Genomic DNA, 15,996 nt, shown 5'->3' with positions numbered 1-15,996 from the left:
TGTTTGCTCAAATTTCTATTTGAGAAGTCAGTATTCATATTTACTAGTGACTAATTTTCTTAGACCCTGGGATGTGACAATATTTTCTCTTCCATTCTGACTGAATCATGCTATTAAATTTTCCTTTGATTTTTGCCATTTTTATTATCATGAATGAAGAAAACATATCAAAATGTCTTTGCACTTATGGTAATGTCTTAACTTGCTTCAATAAATATTTCATCTTATACATTTTCTTCCTAATTTTTGTATAGTTAATAACTAAAATATAATTTGGTTCACAAAAAAAAGTAAAAAATGGAAAATATTTTAAGGAAAGTTGCTGAATATTTATGATTTAGTGTTCACTGTGTTTATATACTTACCAAAATAAAGTTTCATAAAGTCTTATGGAAGTGTTTGAACTGTTCATATTTGTATTATAATTTCTTCTTTGTATTTCAAAATTAGTGTTGTATTAAAAGTATAAATCTTTTAAAAATTCATTCATTTGGCTTTCCTCATGAATTTTCTATTTATGATATATATGTGTAAAAATTTGTAATCCATTAATATGTAGCAATATTATCTTTTCCAGGTGTAATTAAGATATAATGCTAGAGCAGGATATTATGTAGTAGTTAGTATTAATTGGTAAGAATAATCCATTTTATTGTAGTATAAAAATAATAATTATAAAGTCTTTAAGTAATTTACTTAATCTATATTTAAATTTAATTTTAATGATAAATTAAGTAAACATAAATTTACTTTTCCTTTGCTCTACAAAAACAACTTAAAAGTAATAATACATGTCTAATCTCCACTATTTTTATATCTAAAATTTTTTGTTTTAATTTATCATTATTAATAATCCATTTGTACATTCAACTGGTACTTTATAGTAGCTTGCCATTAAAATATAGAATTCCTTGTGTCTAACACTGCACTCATTGGGATATGTAGCAGATTATTTTTAGTGTATATTATAACATGGCTTTTGGGTTTTTAGCCTAAGGGATTTCCAACTTTTATAATTTAATGGGGATATAGAATTCTGAATAAAGGAAAATCAGTTTACTCATTTGTATGTTTTTTCCGGTGAAAACATACTGAACACTTGATAATTCATTCAAATTGTCACCGTCCCTTAAAATATTTGCCACTTTTGTTCATATTAGTGTTACAAGAGCAGTGAGAGAGAGACCACATTCATATAACTTTTATTATACTATGTTGTTGTAAGTGCTGCATTTTATTATTAGTTATTAATGTTAATCTCTTGCCTAATTTATAAATTAATGCTTATCATAGGTCTGTATGTAGCGGAAAATAACATAGTATATATAGGGTTTGGTACTATCTATAGTTTCTATCATGTCTAGGTGTCTTGGAATTTATCCACCACAGATAAGGGAGCACTGCTATAAATTGTGCTTCCTGAGAAACTGAGAGATAAGTAACTATACTTTATAGTTTTACATTACTATTTATTATGTTACTGTTTTGTGCAAATGCATCTCTTTTCTAATTATTTTAATCTTCTCTAAAGGTCCTTGTGTAAGGATTTTTTCCTCTTTTATTTTTGGAAAGGGGATATACATTTTGGGCATTACATTTAAATACAGGTATCTTATTTTTTTACATAACTATGCTCAAAGTGAAAGGTGACTTTTTCCATACAAGTAGGTTATTTTATTCTTTGGAATCTTGATTTGTAGAATGAGGTCTTTTGCTTTTTGATATCAGGACTGTGATATGCATCCTGTCTTTGAGCATCAATGGTGAATATAAATCTGAGAATTACAAAATTTCTGACAAAGACTTACATATCATCAGATAATGGCATTATATATTCTCTCCACTGTGGAGCTTTTTTCATTTCCTTGTATTTTCTTCAGAAGTAACCTTGGAGAGGGGAAGTTAAATTGACATTGTTATGCTTGCAATATGCGCATCTCCCCTGTACAAGCGAATCAGCTCATGGACTATCCCATTAGTTAAATATCCGCTTGTCATTTTCTTCATCTTGCCAATAATGGATTCTTTCTATGGAAATCTTATTATTTGTGGCACTCACATAACATGGGGTCGTATTTGCTGTTGGAAATGAGATGAATAGCCAACTTGATGGCAAGGAAACTGTAATTGCTGTTCAGGACTGACATGTATTATTTGGACAAAATGTGTTATAACCTAATAATGAATAGGGAAAAAAAGTATACCTAGACTTACCTCTATATAAAATATGTGCTATCTTTGAATGGTATGTTAACTAGTGAATAATTATGAATTTCATAACATCTATCTCCTAGGGATGGTAACATCCTTTAAAACACTTATTCTGGTTTTCTATTAGCATACTTTCCAGCATGTATATTTTTTATTCTCCCCATATTCAGTTATTATAGAAAACCGTTATTTTAATAAGATAGGGATCAATGTCTCTCTAAACGTAGGCAACTGGATAATTATCCTGGTCAAAGAGTTTTACTTACGTGACAAATGCATTTGGCAGAGAAATGGTAACACTTTGAGTTAGTGCAAAATTATATTCTTTAGAAGAAGCCTTATCACTGATAATTTATTCTAAGGTTAAATTATTCAACAAAAAGATTTCATGAGCTCAGAAGAGAAGATGCATATGTATTTTGTGAATAAATTTTATGGGGTCAAATAAATGGAAAAAATACGAAATAATTGCCTCTATCAGACAGTAAGCAGGAATTATTTTTGCACTCTATTGTGTGTGTGTGTGTGTGTATGTGTGTGTTTATGTAGAAGAATGAGTTTACCAGTGGATGTGATAGTAATAAACGTATGTGCTTTCAACAAATCACTTTAATTATATGAGAAATAACCATTGTGATAATATATACACATGTTGCAATTCATATTCTCAACAAAAGCAGTTTAGAATTGTTTTAAGATTTCATCTTTTGAATAATCTAATATAGACTATGTGATGATGTCTCATTAGCATATCTTCTGTTATTTAATGGCTTATTTTTCAAGTAATATATCTTTTTATAAAGATTTTATTATAATCACTTAGCATAATTTTAATGAACTATAAAACACTTTATTCACTGGTTGAATAAAGCAATTTTTAATAAGACTTTTGGCAAGAATATTGTTAATTTAAACTAGAGAATACTTTCAACTCTGTAAGTCTGCAGGGCATAGTTAAACCTGACACCTTGGATGACACATTAAAAATGCATCAGTGAAAACCTCTAAGTGGTTTAATTTAAGAAATGCTAGAGAAACAAATTAACACATTTTTAAGTATCTCAGTCAGCCATAGTAAAAAAAAAAAAAAAGATATTTAACAATTATCAGTCCCTTTCTACAAAAACCTCATATACTGATAATAAATAGTAATATTTTAAAAATTGCACAAAATATAGAAACTTTTTTGGTCATTGACCCTCTCAACTGTGAGTGACCAAAATGGCTTTCCTTTGGTGCCTCATTTCAAAATATTATGTATATGTATTTGAAAAAATGAGATGCTTATATTGCTTATATGTTTTTGAAGGAAGTATAAAATTCTCTTTTAAATCTTTACTTTGTCACTATTTATGCTCTTAAACTTATGTCATTTAAAAATGCTGTAAAGTCAATCTCATAATGAAGGCTTCTGAGATTCAGTTTATAAAATGCAGCAATGAACAAAGGGCAAATAGCCCGAACATTTCTATTATAAAAGAATGTATTTTTACCTCAATTAATTAAACTCCTAAAATTTAAAAAATTGTAATCATTAAACTGCCCCCTCTTCGCCAAATTCATCAATCTCATTTTACTGTTTTTATATCAGTTACATAATTAGGTTATCCTCTGTGTCAATTTAAGGAAGAATGAAAAATAAGGAGTTGGTGAAGTTTCAACATTAGTCACCTTAGAACACCTGACACTTAAATGAATTTACAGTAATTATAGATGCTAAGCGGTTGTCTTATTTGTTGTAAATATTTTGAGTCTAGAGCCAAGACTTTCACATCCATTTAAGGAACCTTAACACATCTTACATTAAGATAAAAGTTACTGCTAGTTTCACAGCCTTTGTTATTGGTTCTGAGGAAAGTATTTGTGTAAGGAGACTTCAAGCAATAATTTCTTGAATGTGATACTTGAAAATTTTTCCACATGTTGCTAACCATGCTGCTTTCTTTGAAAAGAACTAGGAATCAAAGTAAGAAAAGAATTGGCAATAAAAAAGAAAACATGCATCTTTTTTAAAACTCAGAGTAAGGTTTTTGAGTTAAACAATAGTATAGCATCGAAAAAGACAACAGCCATTTCACCTAAGGTTTATGCTCCAGTGTCCAAATATAAGTGTATTCCTTAAGGATTTTTTTCAGAAACTGTTGTGACAATGTGTAAGTGTGACAAATGAGAACCATACTTGTAAATGTAAATGAATTATAACTCTGTGGTGATAGGAAAACAATGTCTTAATCACAAGACTTTTTCCCTACGACCTCTGACATTAATCCTGCTACCTGACCAAACCCTATGCAAGTAATTTAGTTTCAAGAAATAGATTTCATGTAAAAAGCACAGGTAGATTGTATAGATTATCTCTGATATCATTCTACTTTTAAACTTAAATTATTTAAATTGATGCACATTCTAACATAGTCTAGTTCATTATTATCTTCTGACTAGAGGTCCAATGCATGAATTTGTGCACCAGTGGGGTCCCGTGGCCTGGCCTGTGGGATCCGGCCAAAACCGGTTCTCTGACTCCCCTGAAAGATCCTAAATTGCAAGAGGGTGCATCCCACCAGTGCACAATCAGGGCTGGGGAGGGATCATGGGAGAGCTCTAAGGCATATCTGGCCCATCTTGCTCAGTCCCGATTAGTTGGACATCAGCAGCAAACTAACCTACCAGTTGGAATGTCTGCCCCCTGGTGGTCAGTGCATGTCATAGCACACAGTTGAGCAGCCTTAGCATATCATTAGCATATTATGCTTTGATTGGTTGAATGGCCAACTGGCACGACTGGACACTTAGCATATTAGGCTTTTATTATATAGGATATAAGTTTTGGTATTGCATTTGGAAGGAATATATATCCTCACCCAAATGAAACTCCAAGTGATTAATAGTCAACAAATATTTATTGAGCATCTATTATGTATGAGGCATCATTTGAGGGGCTGGACTACTACAATCATAGTTGCTTACACAAAATCATGGAATAATCAAATACATTACAAAACTGCTTCCTCTTCATTATTATGTCAAAGGTTGATACTTTTTCATAACTATCACAATTTCCCCTTAATTTTACTGTAATTGGCATCCAGAAACAGAATTAAAGTTTAAAGGGTGCATATAATTTAAATTTTGTGTTTAAAAGTAAGTTAATTATGTTTTTTATTTTCTAGAGTTGAGTTGGTTTCACATTATAAAATCTCAGGATTAAGTAATAAAATATCCAACATGAATTCACTGCTTTGTTTACAACTCAATAATCACCTTTCTCAGCATTAATTTCTTTTTAAATTTATTTTTGGAAAGCTCAAGTTAACTAAGTCATTTATTTATCTTCCTAGTTTATATATATATATATATATATATATATATATATATATATATAACCAAATTTGACTAGATGTGTGCTTTGCTATTATTCTTTAAAAACACTCTGAGTGTCTATAGTGTTATGTTGTTTTGTAAACAGGAACAGATATTATCCAGCTTACTACAAATTTTTAAAATATGTTTAAACAGTTCTTTTTAAAATAAAATGTTAGGCTTTCAGATACATTAATCAACAACTGAGACTCAAGAGGTAAGTAGACTTTTTAAAAAAATTATAGAAATAATCCTCTACTTAACTACTATTGCTATCAAACATGAATAAGAAAAGCTTTAATTTATTCAAGGGAAGAAAATTTACAGCTTACAAAGACCCAAAGTGTACTTAGAATATATAATTTTTGCTTTGTTTTTAATTTTGTGGTTTTTATTTGTTTTGATTTTGTTGGGCTAATAAAGTATTCTCAAAAGCACTTCAAAATTTAGCTAAATATTTGTTTATTTTTAGGAACTCTCAAACAATGAAGTGGTTGGATCTTATTTCTCTGTGAAGTCTTTCTTTTGGAGGGTAATGTCTGAATATTTTTATTAAAAATCTTGATTTTTGGTTCTAAATAGTAATTTTAAAAGTTAAATATGAACTAAGAAATTTACTTTTTAAAATAGGCTCTCAAGTGTATTCATTTGCCTTCTTTATTAACTTTGATTTTAAGTCATTCATATGACTGATTTATTCACTTGTAAAAGAACTTCATATGTTTAATATATTGCTTGAAGTCATTTCCTTGTGGGACCAAGTTTATCCCAAATTCTTACCAGCTTGAGGTCCCCGGACCTTACAGAAATATGATGGTGCAGTCTAAATGGTCCTTAACCCTTCTTTTAAAATCTGTTTCATCTGTTTGAGAAAATTTTCTTCTATAATACAATAATTTTATATTATATGCATACTGGATAATTGTGTTCTTTCTTTGAAAAAATCTTATGAATTAGAAAACACCAACTTTGCTTTTGATTTAAATAAAGAAAAAAACGAAAATTCCACAATTTGTTTAAATGCCATTGCAATTTTACATTATTTACTCTTTCATGACTGAAACATAATGAACTCTCATCTTTTTTTCCCCTCTACTAGTGCACTTATGATTTTGCTTGCAAGAGTTTTTCTCTTTGAAAATTCACACTTGGTACATGACTCTCTTAGCAATAGATATTGCAGTGAAAATGCTACACTAGAAGGGCTTTGCCATTTTCTTATCTTTTTTTTTTTTTTTTTTTTTGGCTCTTTCATTGCTCATGACTGAGAACTACCTTTCTCTTTTAGAATATTAAGATTTGTTGTGGTGTCTCTTAGGATGACTGGCAGGTACTAGATTAAGTCATGCACTGACTTGACCAGTGAGCAAGAATAAGCCACATCTATTCATTATCTGTACCTTCCACACAATGTTTTCTTTACAACCTTTTATTGTTGTGAGCTTATTTTAATTATTACAGCCTCTTCATTTCCTTTCAGTCTACTGCTGGCTGCCTTCACTGATGTAATTCTGTATCTTTGCTAACATCATAATAATTCCTTTTTAATCGTTCCATTACCCTTAATAGAAAATGGATCTTTTTCAAACATTTGTTTTGTTTCCTTAAGACCCATAAATATGGTGAATTCATATGGCATACTCCTTTGCCAAGAGAGCAGAATTCAGGGGCATTCTGCATGGAGTTTGGTCTTTATGCATCAAATGTGCAGACTGATTATTATGAATGAAGACTTGTCATCAGGACCAACCCCATAATTGATACCTTTAAAGGATTTCCCTTTCAACATCTTCTTTCCACTTTACTACTTCCAAAGGAGCCTTCCACTTATCAGTTCTTCCATTTGGCTGTATTCATCCTTAAGTATTCTTTATTAACCTTTCTCAATCTCTTGAACTATCTTATTTTAGAATAAGAAATATACACATTTAGAAGGTAGTTTTTGTTTGTTTGTTTGTTTTTTTAATCTTCGGTATAGAGATCCAATGTCCTTTTTTTCTGAAAATAAGTGACAAATTGAATCATAAAGGCTGAACCTTTAGGAGTCATTTATTTTGTCAATGAGGAAACTAAGGCCCAGAGAAGTGAGTCCATTGCCCTGAAGTACCTAGATGGTATGATCAGGACCAATGTTTTTCTCTCTAAATGTCATAGAAATAAATTTTTGGTGAAGATTTAAAGCAGAAGAGTTCCTTTTGGGATCAATGATGAATAGATATGTGATGTATAAATTGAGTTGCCTCTTCGTTTGTCTTTACTGACAGCCTTTCAAATTCTTCTTGCATTATATGAACCTTCTCCATGCTTCTTAAGCCCCCAATGGATGGATGTGTTTGAGGGCTATGATGTAGCTAATGTTTGAGGTTTCATTGTATCAAATCAATGATCAAGTCTCTGTAAGTCAAACCTAGGATTTATTGTTTTATGCCATTTTATTAGTGGAAACTGATAGGTTACTTTTGCAAACCAACAACATTATAACATATATGATGATTTTTGTTAGTGTACATTTGAGGCAAATATAATAAAAGATTAAGAGCTTTTGTTTGGCCACAATTAACTTTAGGGAGGGTAGTTAAAACATTTGAAGTAAACATAAATACCTTCCTGACACTGTAAATTGTTATCAGGAAGCAATAGAAATAGGAAATAAACTCTAAGGATAAAAAACCAGGAGAATTTCTCTAAGGATTATAGTGCCAGGGAATCATCTTCTAAGAAAATAAGGGATTGAAGCTCTATTATTAGAGGAGACACTTCAAACTAGGCTGCACAAAGCACTGGGAGGGATTTCTGAAAAGGCAATCGTGCTTTGAGAGGGTGGATGGCTGTAGAGCAAATCTACTTGTTGAACTTCTTCATCCAGGTGCAATTCACGGGAATAAACTCAGCAGGAAAAGGAAAAGATAGAACACGCCTGTGCCTTGGTATTGAGCTAATAATTGCTCCTCACTCCAGGCATTGCAGCACAAAACAGTCCTTCTAGGCTGTCATTATCTTTTCTTTGTAGCGTCTCAGCGAATCATTTAATTAAATAAAAGCATGTGCACCCTCTGTGCTAAAAATAGAGGAAAGGGCTGACTCCGCACACAGCTATTGTAAAGACACAAGCAAGGCCTTTCATTCCAGATTCGCAGGGTCTGGGTCTCCTTTGGAAGGATTAGGTTGTGTGCAGGTAATAAAATCCAGAATAACAAAAGCCAAAGATTATTTCCACATCTCTGGAGATGAGGATGGTTGCGTGTTCCTTTAGCCACCTGTTAAGTCTAAATAGATTTTTTTGTTTTGATCTGGTTTCTAATCAGGATCTAGAACAATAGGATGCCTCCTGATACTAGCGATTCAGTTTTTCAATAAATGGAATTAATAAACTTTATTAACTAGAATTGGAATATATGTGTTCTCAATTTATATGCAAGATTCTAAAACTTCACCACCTTATTAGTAGACATTGGGCTATTATTTCTTATGACATACAGTTAATGCTCAAAAGCTTTAGTAAACATTATATGCTACAGTTATTACCACCTGCTGACTTTTAATTCTTCTAAGCCTCTGATTAGCCTTTCTCAATAATTAATATATTTCCTTTAAATGTAAGTCAAAATATCTCAACAGTTCCTGTATAAATTAGTTTCTTTCTTTTGTATCATGAACTTAGGCTCTGTCTAAAAAATAAGATATAGTGGGGAAAAGAATCAATTAAGTATCAGCAACCACAGATTCAAATTTCAGCTTTGCCAACTGGTAGCCATTTGGCTTTGAGTAGGGTATCTTCTCTGTGCTTCTGTGTTTTTTTTTTTTGTGTGTGTGTGTTTTTAACCTTAAAAATACTTGTCATGAAAAATACTGGAGCATGAAAACTCCAGCACATAATAGCTGCTCAGTACAAGTTAATTTCTTTCTGTATTGTCTAACCTATCTTTCAGACTGGTCTAATCTAACCCTTTCTTTTCATGTTATTAAACCTGATAACTCTCATCATACTATTGTTTGGAAATGTCTAGCTGTTCTATAAGTCATTTAATACAAACTTTTAACTCACTATTTCTTGATGTTCAGCTGTATCATAATCCATCTCTTGCTGCTCTTGGTTATAGCAGTGAAGGGACTTTTTGGTTGTTTTTTTAGTAGCAAAGGCAAGTATTACGTGGAGCAAAATTTCTGTTACTTTAGAGATATTTCTTTAATCATTACAAAATATTAGCATGTGGGAACAGTTAACATTATCATAGCTTTTTTTCTGTTCATGTAACAATTCTTCTAGAGCTTTATCACTTTATTTAAAATATATACACATACACATATAAGTATATATGTGTGTTACCAACATATATTAATATATATATGTGTGTGTATATATTACATATATTGTTTTTTCTCCATCATCATTTATGCCCCCCATCCTCCTCCTTATCACTTTTTTGACATTGGAAACAAAAGATATTATTGGAAAGAGTCTCCAAAACTTTTTGAAGTGGCGGACTTGTGAAAATGATTTTTTCTCCATGATTTATTTTGCTGTTTCTTTTTCTGCTACACCTATTAACAAACACCAGAAACCACCCAAGTGGGATGCATCACCATATCATCTCTGCCCTTTATGTTCTTGACCACTGCAGCATTTTGCTACTAAAGAAAATAGTGGCTGGAAACCATATCGTTGCATTGGCATTTATCTTCATTTTGCTAGAAGACATTTTCTGACAGTGATTTAAGAAGCAAATAAATATTGTTTTCAAATAATGTTTTTTGGACGAGTAATGCTAACCTCCGATTGCAACGAGGTGTTGCTAGGGGCACCAAGCTTTCCCCCACAGCTCTGATCCTTCATTTCCATCCAGACGTGCGGCAGGCCTGCTTTCCCCGCGCTGGGCTTCTGCAGAGCAGAGCTTCAGAGTGTGTATTACCAAAACGCACAAGTAAGTTCCACCATTCCGTTTACTTATTTGTTTCCTGAGCTTGCATGAGCTGTGAATTCTCATGCCCAGCTTACTATTCCGAAAACCCATTCCCTATCCTCACCTCTTCTATGCATATAATTAGGAATTGAAATCATGTTATTTCTTTTCAAGGAACAATATACATAAACCAATATTCTCTTTAAAGTGCCGGCTCCCTAATTGTAAAATCCTACTGAAGGTAAATATCATTGACTCAGACTTGGAAATGTATTTTGTTGCCCGGCCTCCTGATCTCCTTTATGAAGCCTGAACGGGGATGACTATTCCCTGTGAGAGAGGATGTCTTTCCTGCTGGGTGTGGGAGTCATGTGGGTCACATGTTGGAAATAGACATGTGACTCTGCTCCACAGAAACTGATACTCATCTGGGAGGCTCAGACCCCGTGATTTCAACAAATGGCCTACTAAAACTTGGGGACTACTGCTTTAAAAATCTAAAGATTATTTCTTCCTTTTGCAGAGCCGGTTCTTTGCTTTGAAGCTAGGTTGATCTTCCACTTTATTCTTTTCTTTCCCTCCTCAAATAGAACTCTATTTCAACAAGGGCATAGTTGAAAACAATATCTTAAGTAACTACCATTAAGTACCAGCTGTAATATGTTAATTTTATCAAGGGACATGTTGAATTTGTTTAATGGTCCTTGCCCTTTAGCTGCTCAATAAGTAATTTTTGGTTGACTGGTCAATATTTCAATTAATATGTGTTATACTGATGTATTTTATGAGAGAGAAAAAAAACATTAACAAAGGAAGAAAATAATATACAAACTTCGCCCAGTTTTTTAGTAGGTCCCTACTTCTCTCTGTAAACCCTCCACATATCCAGATCAATATGCTTTCCTAACCAGTAAATTCAGAAGCAGGACTAAAGAAGGTCTTTAATTAGCATGCATCATATCCATGCCAGTGAGTGGATAACTTTATAATCAAAGTGATTAATTATAGTTATGAGAACATAGAAGAAGGCCAGTGAGCATACTCCTTAGAACGTCTGACGCAGCAGTTCTCACACTGAACATGGGTCAGAACCTCACACTGGACATGGGTCAGAACCTCTGAGTGAGGGCAAGTGCAGCCAGAATGTGAGCTCCACTCGCAGAACTTTGAATCCAGTTGGTGTGAGATGGGAGTAAAAAAATCTGAATTTCTAACACATTTCCCAGTGACACAAATGCTATTGGTTAGTGGACTACACTCGGAGAACTACTGTACAGGGGAAGGAAACTAAATAGAGCAGCAAGTGACTCAAGGTACCTTGGAGACCTAGCGGTTCTCAAAGGTTTTTCTTTCTTTCGTTTTGGAATTCTACTTGTTCCCACCTCTTTGCTGAGCTCTCCAAAAGTTCAACTAAAAAAAAAAAAAAAAAAAAAGGTAAAAGTAATAAATGGCTATCTTAAGCAGGTTAAATCTTAGTTTATGAAATATATTTTTTTCTATGCAGGCCCCTCAACACATACACATACCCTCCCTACCACCATTCCCTTAACACACACAGAATTGCTCTGTTAGTACACTTGAGGCCATGGAGTACAGTCTGGAAACCCATAGATAAGAAAGCATGCCAAGTTACATAGTCAGAAATTGCTAGAAAGATGCATGCACATATGTATTTTAAGCACTTGTCTTTTTTACTGTTGATAGTCCAACTTTATCTCTTCCCCCTTTACCTTATAATTTTATTTCAAGGTCTTCCACTTAGACTAACAACTTATCTGTTTCATGACTATGCAGTTAATCAAATCATAGCTACATTAATGAAGTTTTTTTTTTAAGAGTACCATTTAAACAAAAAGATTTGAAGAAGGAAAAATCACTTTTAAAATGATACCTGATTAGTGTGTCTTTGGAGCCCCAACCCTTTTTGTTCTTTAAACGTTTTTCAGATCAAGTTAACCTCCATGTTCAGTAGCCCTGTTTTTGTGTAGAAATATTCTCTCTACTCCTCCCTCCTAGCGCCCCAAGTCATTGTGGAAATGTTCTTCCAGGTTACAGAAAAGCATTTGTAACAACGAATGACAGTAGATAAAGCCTTCATTAAGTTCATCTTATTTCTGTGGAAACATAAAGAATCCCATGGAAAGCATTCTTTGTCCTTCCCACTCCATGTCAAGTTCTTGTTCTCACGTGAAAATGGGAGGAGGAGCATGCAAATTAGGGTTTCAGACATGGTACCATTCAAGAACCTAACTTAGCCTTTCTTACTGAAGATGCTGTGTAACCTAGACTGTACCCACTGTTATTTTACTGAGTGCTATGTATGGCTTCTGCTTCTAGAGTGCATAGAAAATGTTATTAAATATATTCATCAGCTGGAATATTGTAAGTATGAATACATGTGCTTATATAATAATGCTGTAGAAGGTGATTTCATGTATTACAATAAATCTAGCCTAGAATTTCAAATATATTCAACTCATTAAACTGGGGACTGATCTTTTAGCAACTTTTCACTTAAATGATTATTTTTAAACCTAGGAGAGAGTCTTTGTCCTAAAGACCAATATTGGGAGAGGCTCAGGAATAAAGGTCAGAAATGCTGAAATCACATATTTATTAGCCAAACCACTTATTTCTAGGAAAGCATGAAGGATCCCATGGAAAGCACTATTTGTCCTTTCCACACCATAAGCCAACTTCTTGTACTTAGGGTGTGGAAATAGCAGTCCTTGCTTTCCTGCTTCATAGGATTTTAGTGGAAACCACAGGACACAGTGTACACATATGCAATTTTAAATTCTAAAACTCTGTAAATGGGTAGCTATCGATTCCTTGGTCCTTGCTAAGGTAATTATTTCTTCTTGCTTGCCAAAAAAAAAAAAAAATGGTTTTTCTTCTTTCCTTCTTTGCCACTCTTATTTTTTAACAAAAATGTCAGACCCAGTGTTTAGAATCTGATCTTTAAAGTCCGCTGTCAGAGGCAGTCTCAACTGTAGTAGAAGTGGATGGGTGAATAGACAGACAGACAGACAGAAAGACAGACAGATGCTGAAATCTATTGCTTCATTATATAATAATAATGAGTATGAAATCTTAGAACTAAAAAAACAGCAACCCTGAAGATGGCTAGGTGCAATTAATTCTAGACAATTATGAAAATCTGAGAAATCCTTGATTCAAGGACAACCCAATGTGTAAACAGACGGGAGCAGTGGGGCTCTAGGTGAAACGGGCATGGAGTCCTGTGGAAGTTACAGGTGCCCCATGAAACCTTCGTTGCACTTCAGAACACAGTGGCACGCTGCTCTTGGAGCTCACAGGGGTGAGGGAGGTAGAGACCAGTTCCACATTGCTATCAATAAGGCAGAACCAATGTTGTTCAAAAGGTCCCAAGGTAGGGAAGTATGTAATGTGCTTTAGAAAGCTCTCCATTGAAATGTTCAAATATTAAAAGTGTTATCTTTTAAAGAATATAGTTTTCATTTTCCTAATAAAAGCCCCTTGAAGTGCATGACTTTTGATGATGTCAGATAAAAATGTCTGGCATTACTATAATGTAGAATAAAAATACGAATTTAAAGTGGGAGCAGGAGTCTTAAAAAATAGGCTATAACATTACAATGTTAACGTAGAAGGATTGAGGACAAAAATGGAGCTAACTCATAATTTAGAAGTGGAATAATTTGAAGTTGAGGGAAAAGCTGAATTTTTTCATTAAATGACGATGAGTGAAGAAAACATACTTGACAATATGAAAGAAATAGCAGTCTCTGTGTTACTGAATCCAGATTGTAAATATTTTAACATATAGCCACTTTCTCTGGCTTGTTTTATGGGCTGTTTAAGAGAACAGATAGTGATCTTTAGTAGACTTGTTAATTTTCAAAACTTCATATTTGGTTCACTGACTTGAATATTGAGACTCGGAATTGCAGATAATAAAAATCATTAAAGAAGATATTTAAATATTAGAATGAGAAATAAATAAACCATACCTGAAAATATAAGTCACATATGCAATTTTTAAGTTTTGTATTGCAAGTTTCAAACATAGGCAAGACATTTTGGGTGGACATATTGATTTTGTCTTTTATGGTACCTAAAATACTTTTTTAGTAAGCTGAAACTCTCAATATGGCAATAAAGACTTTTAAAAGTGACTAAAACTTACTACTAATCTTACAACTTAAAACCACCTGTAAAATCCATTTGTAACATTAAAAAAGATATTAAAATTTATAAATTATTAAAAATTAATATCACAGTGTGGAAGAGGGCCTTCATATTTATATTTATTTTATGTTAATTTTGACACAGGCATATTTGATACATATAAATGTTCTCTAGTGTTCTGAAGTACTTATAGCTTGTAATATAACAAGTTGAAAAATTAGACTTTATTTTGAGCATTCACCATTTTTACATAATCTTAAATTTATCATGAGATGATAATATATTATTAATAATTGCATAATTAATAAATAATCCATAAATCATTTTTATTTAAAATTTTTATAACTGCCTCATTTTTATTTTTGAAAAATTGTTACAACATTGTAAATGATAATGCCAAATGAGGTGTTTTGGTATAAAACACAATAAGCTAACTCTCTTTGGAAACAGTAATGCCAAATGCAATATTTTGGTTTAAAACACAATAAGCTAACTCTCTTTTCTTTTGCCAAAAGTTTCAGACCCAAAGTTTACGTCTGTCAGATGTACACAGAAAATCACATCTTTGGCGAGGAATAGTCAGTATCACGTTGATTGAGGGGCGAGACCTCAAGGCCATGGATTCAAATGGGTTGAGTGACCCCTACGTGAAGTTCCGGCTTGGGCATCAGAAGTATAAGAGCAAGGTGACATGTCTCTTTGTGTTCCTGGTGGTTTAATTCAAAGCAGTGGTTAGTGAATGGCTATGCTTTGGAAGATGAAAACTTTACAAAAATGCTTTACAGAACTTTGAACATCATGTCAGCAAACAAGATCAGTAATTATATTGCATCTCTTCCTTTTATGTGCTGTGTGACCTTGGGTAAGCTTCTTAACTTCATTATGTCTGAATTTCTTCATTTATACCACAGGAATAAACGTAGGAAGCACCTTTCAAAAAGAGAAGGCTGCAACAAACTTAAGTCAATGCCTGGCACATAAAGTGTTCAAAGCATATTGACTGCTCTCATTATTGCAACTAGGACTAGTATCAGTGCTACACAGGCATCATTTTACATGCCATAAAAACCTGTGCAGAGTACTTCGAGTCATTTTATTCAAACTGACTTTCACCCGTGCAGATTGAAAGTTATTTTAAAATTTATTTAGAAAACAAAGAGTCAAAATTCCCTCTGTGACTACTAGCAATGAGAAATGGGCAAGCCCCTTTGCCTCTTTATGCCCTAATTCCCCCATCTGTAAACAGGAGAATTAAAATAGTGCCTACTTAATCAAATTATTGAGAAGAATGAACAAATGTGTTATACATGTAATTGGGACACTGCCTTACCCATAATAAATAGTAAGTGGA

At 32.9% G+C, this 15,996-nt stretch overlaps 1 protein-coding gene and 1 long non-coding RNA gene across 31 annotated transcripts in view; one reads left to right on the top strand and one right to left on the bottom strand.

Annotated features, from left to right (window-relative positions):
• LOC311622019 overlaps positions 1-15,996 on the bottom strand; it is a 1,104,806-nt gene that overhangs the window by 302,766 nt on the left and 786,044 nt on the right. The window lies entirely within an intron of this gene.
• MCTP1 (multiple C2 and transmembrane domain containing 1) overlaps positions 1-15,996 on the top strand; it is a gene marked incomplete at its 3' end in the record, with an annotated part of 425,829 nt that overhangs the window by 209,352 nt on the left and 200,481 nt on the right. For 14 of the 30 annotated variants that reach the window (XM_084882646.1, XM_084882662.1, XM_084882643.1 and 11 more), the window contains 3 exons: positions 6,044-6,103; positions 10,416-10,493; positions 15,161-15,331. In XM_084882646.1, coding sequence (XP_084738772.1) covers positions 6,044-6,103; positions 10,416-10,493; positions 15,161-15,331 — 309 coding nt within the window. The remainder of the gene's footprint in view (positions 1-6,043; positions 6,104-10,415; positions 10,494-15,160; positions 15,332-15,996) is intronic. The other 16 variants (XM_084882647.1, XM_084882645.1, XM_084882642.1 and 13 more) reach the window with 3 other exon arrangements.

Source organism: Pipistrellus hanaki, assembly GCF_964339955.1.
Source record: "Pipistrellus hanaki genome assembly, chromosome: 4".
Lineage (NCBI taxonomy): Eukaryota > Metazoa > Chordata > Mammalia > Chiroptera > Vespertilionidae > Pipistrellus > Pipistrellus hanaki.
Note: the sequence above shows the minus strand (reverse complement) of the source record. Positions and strands in the feature narration are given on the sequence as shown.